The sequence below is a fragment of the Pterocles gutturalis genome, unplaced genomic scaffold, assembly GCF_000699245.1.
Source record: "Pterocles gutturalis isolate BGI_N339 unplaced genomic scaffold, ASM69924v1 scaffold32314, whole genome shotgun sequence".
In the NCBI taxonomy this organism is placed as follows: Eukaryota; Metazoa; Chordata; class Aves; order Pterocliformes; family Pteroclidae; genus Pterocles; species Pterocles gutturalis.
In genome coordinates, this window is record NW_010129173.1 from 1 (window position 1) to 4,163 (window position 4,163).

The 4,163-nt window shown below is 37.8% G+C and overlaps 1 protein-coding gene across 1 annotated transcript; it reads left to right on the plus strand.

Moving 5' to 3' along the window:
• Positions 1–14: 14 nt before the first annotated feature.
• LOC104459271 (U2 small nuclear ribonucleoprotein B'') lies at positions 15–3,929 on the plus strand (the record flags this gene model as incomplete). The annotated part of the gene is made up of 3 exons (XM_010079872.1): positions 15–112; positions 1,891–2,063; positions 3,789–3,929. Coding segments are annotated over exons 1-3 (378 nt in total), but the record flags the coding sequence as incomplete, so codon positions are not given.
• Between the last annotated feature and the right edge of the window lie 234 nt (positions 3,930–4,163).

Consider the following 4,163-nt stretch of genomic DNA (forward strand, 5'->3'; position numbering starts at 1 on the left):
CTCCCGGATGTGCTCTGCTCGCAGGCAGGTCAGCAGCCGCCCCGGAGGATGGACATCAGGCCGAACCACACCATCTACATCAACAACATCAACGACAAGATTAAGAAAGAAGGTATCGGTAAATCTAACAAACCTGAAGCGATTAAGAAGTTTTTCTCAGCAGTCCCAAGGACAGTCTTCCTAATCTACACAGAGAGTACATGTTTGTTACGTTAGCTTCTGACTTCACTGGCAGCACCCTGAGCTCTTTGAAGTGCCGAGTGGGTCGAGGTCCTGCACCGAGCTCTCAGCAAAGCGGCTGCTTGTGACGGAGGCGCAGCTCACGGCAAAAAAACGGAGCAGCAGCTCAAGTCAACAAGCACAGCGCAATGTTTAAGTCTTTTTTGTAAACCAGGGGCTGAATTTCTAAGGAAACTTCTGATTGGCTCTCCACTGTAGTTCTGTAACTCACCGCGTCGGCTAGGTTTGCTCAGCAGTGAATAACTGTAACGGTGGCAGTGATCAGAGTAGTCGATGGATCCTAAGCGGTGCGTCGGATGCGGGAGCACCTGTGCACTCCTCATTTGTGTTTAGCGCCATGCAGAAGCAGTGAGCATGGCATGAGCCAGCCTGCTTTGCACCATTGCGTTGGAGACGCTGTCGTGCCGTTACTGCAGCCCTCTAGAAACATCGCTTCGTGACGAGGGATTTTAGCTCTTCATAGTGTGCTATCTGGCTGTATATCCAATGTCCACATAAAACCAGCCACTTAATACTCATGCTTAGCTTGTAATCTAAAGTAATTGTGGTGATTTATTTGTTATTGTTTGTGAACGAAGTGGCTGGATCAGACTAGCACTACTTAAGTGTTTCTTCAGGGTGCTGCAGAGAGAGATCTGAAAGTGGAAACAGCTTTGCTGAGGAATTATTTATTAACTTGTCAAGATGGTTCTACTGAATAAATTTAACTTGAGGCTTTGTTTTTAACATGCATAGTGCCCTATAAACTAGTAAATCTCCATTATGAAATTGCATAGTTATAGTTGTTGAATGTAGGGTTTCAGATTGCCTGTAAAGCTTAAATACAGTTTTTGAAGTTATTTTTAAGGAAAGCATTTTGGTAAGAAAACCTTAAAAAGATATAGCACTGTGGCTGGTTGGAGAAAGTGAGAGTGGGGTGGTATTACAAAGTCTCAACAGGAATAAAAAAGAGGCAGTCCTCGTATGTTGCTGAAATTTTTCAAATGTAATTTGAATTTGCGAGTTAGAAGGATTATGCAATGCAGAGGATTTATTTAGCTTGATTGCATGTAGTCAGGTCATTTTAAATAATAAATCCATTGCAGCTCTAAGGTACAGTGTGATCATATGAAAACACACTTGGATCTAGACTATGAAAAAATATTTAATGTACATGAGAGAATTGATGAAACAGTTATAAACAAAATTTCCAAATTTAATTAGCCTTTAAGTAGTTACTATTTTGCCGTGTTCTTGTTTTAAGTCATACCTCTTTACTATGGCCTGTTACAGTATTGATTTTCTGGTCAGTCTTTGATGGTTGTCATACATCATACTTGAATGTATGACAGTGTGTGTATGTATATGTATGTGAAAAAAATGTATATACATACCCTTCGTAATTGTTACTGTTAGAATAGTAGAATGGATGGTGGTACAGTTTTTTCACTACCTGAATACTTGAGGTGTGAAATGGAGCATTATACACCAGCTGACAAAAACTGGGCAAATAAACTTGTACATGTGCAACAGTTTGACTAAACGCATGTAACATATCACTGTGTGAGCTGAAGCTGGCAAAAATCATTGTCCCTGAAGGACAGCAAACTCTGTAGAAACAGACATTTGCATGTATACCTGTTATAATCTATTTTTTCATATGGTCAACAGAACTGAAAAGGTCCCTGTATGCGTTATTCTCCCAGTTTGGTCATGTGGTCGACATAGTGGCTTTAAAGACTATGAAGATGAGAGGACAGGCTTTTGTTATATTTAAAGAACTTGGATCGTCTACCAATGCTTTGAGACAACTACAAGGCTTTCCGTTTTATGGGAAACCAATGGTAAGTTATTTTGTTAGCTTTTCAAAGAAAAAAAATGCCATGGTACGATACAGTATTTTGGTACTTGCACCTTGTGAATTAACTATCACATGTAATTGTACTCTTCAGTCGCGTCACATCTTGATGAGCCTATGTATTTATACAAGCTAGAGGGATGCCAGAGAGACTATAGTTAAAACACACACACAGAGGTGGAACTTAGCATTTCGGTTTCCTAAGTGATGGCTTGATGTTTTTCTATGCTGTATTAAATTTTTTAAGATCTTAAGTTCTTCTATTTTATTCATCAAATCTTCTGTTGAACTGATTAAATTCATTCTATAATATTATTGAAATGAGGTGTTTTCAGTTAATTTATCTAGAGTAACCTTAAGTGCTATTACATTTGTAATAAATAACTGGAATATGATGCTTCCTTTTTGAGGTAGCAGTGAGTAGGTTGAAGATCTCTGCAGTCTTCTTTTCCAGAATCAACAGATGAGACCAGTGATGTATTTTTTTTAAATTGGTGACTAGTTCTGCTTGTGCATGGGTCAAATCACCAAACCAAGTAACTGAACTTCAGTATAACTTCAGCCAAGCAAATACACTGCTGGTTGATAGAACATTATTTAATAATGTACTTGATAAATGTGCAGAATAGCACAACAATTGACATGTTTTTGTTACCTGCTTGGATAATTAATCATCTCTTAATTCTGCAACTATTTGTGAGGCATAATGATACCTGCAAATGGCCCACTTGACTTCAGTGATGGATGGATATGTTAGTGCTGGCTTTGAGCACTGAGAACACAGACAGTTCTTGTGTTGCTGGGCCACAAGCTTTTCTCATTAACACTTTCAGATTCTCTAGTGAGATCCTTAACAAGGAATTGTGCAAGCTCAGTTCTGTGGTTTACCCTGAAAGAGTTTTGTGCTCAGTAAAACTCAATAGGAAATAAAAAGATTAAGGCATCATAAGCTTTCAAGTGTGCTTCCCTCTTTTAACATTGCCTGCAGCATGCATACTCTGTCTAAGCACTAAACAAAGGCATTTAAAAAAAAATCTTCAACTGCTGTGTAATTTTATATTGAGGTAGTTTCTGACAGCAAAAGCAGTAGGATTGTGTGCATACATAATGTTGCACACCTGTGTACTTGTAGCTGAATCTGCTTACCCCCTGACTAGTGCATTGGGCAGCCTTTGTCAGAAAATGGGCACCTTTGTGCTGCTGACAGAGTTGAGGCAATCCAGTCTGGATTAAGGTAGGAACTTGCCTTTTTATTTAAGAAGTCTGAGTTTTGCTGAACTTAATTTTCTCCAGAGATCTGAGGAATCACTGTAAAATTTCAACTCCCCTTAAAATGGAGTTAAAAAACCCTCTCAGGTTTTTTAACAGATGCTAGTGCTAATGCTGTCAAATGTCCTTATATATTTCTTTGCACATCCGTTACCTTGACAGATGTTAAAAAGATGCTGTTAGATCAGTAGAGTTCCAATTTCAATGAGTTAAAATTAGTAATTTCCATCTTAGGTTTTTTTAGAGTTCTGTAGTTGTGTTTGGAATTAATTGTGAGGAATAGATACTATTTAAGCATACCTACAGTTTATAACAATACTTTTTAGCATAAGAAGTTCCTGCAAAAACAAGTGTAAATGCACAGTAGACACAGAATAAAGTGTTGCAAAATGTTCGGTATTAACAGCAAAATGTACTGTGTGTTTTTTTTCCTTTTAAAAAGCGTATTCAGTATGCAAAAACAGACTCTGATATTATCTCTAAAATGCGTGGTACTTTTGCTGATAAGGAAAAAAGGAAGGAAAAGAAGAAAGCCAAAACTCTGGAGCAGTCCGCAAATGCAGCGAATAAGAAGGTTATCCAGGTAAGCTGCTTCTCTGATTAAAAAAGAAGAAAAAAACACAAGAACTATTTTAAATTATTTTTTAGAACTAAATATTATATTTTGGTACTTCTTAATTCCCTGAATTGTGGTCTATTGATATCTAGTGCTCTTGAGCACTCACTAGAAGTTGAAGGAGAGGGGCCTTATTATATAGTCCTTGCTGTTCTTTTGTTTTTTTTCCTCCTTTCCTATTACCAGGTGAAAATAAAAGAT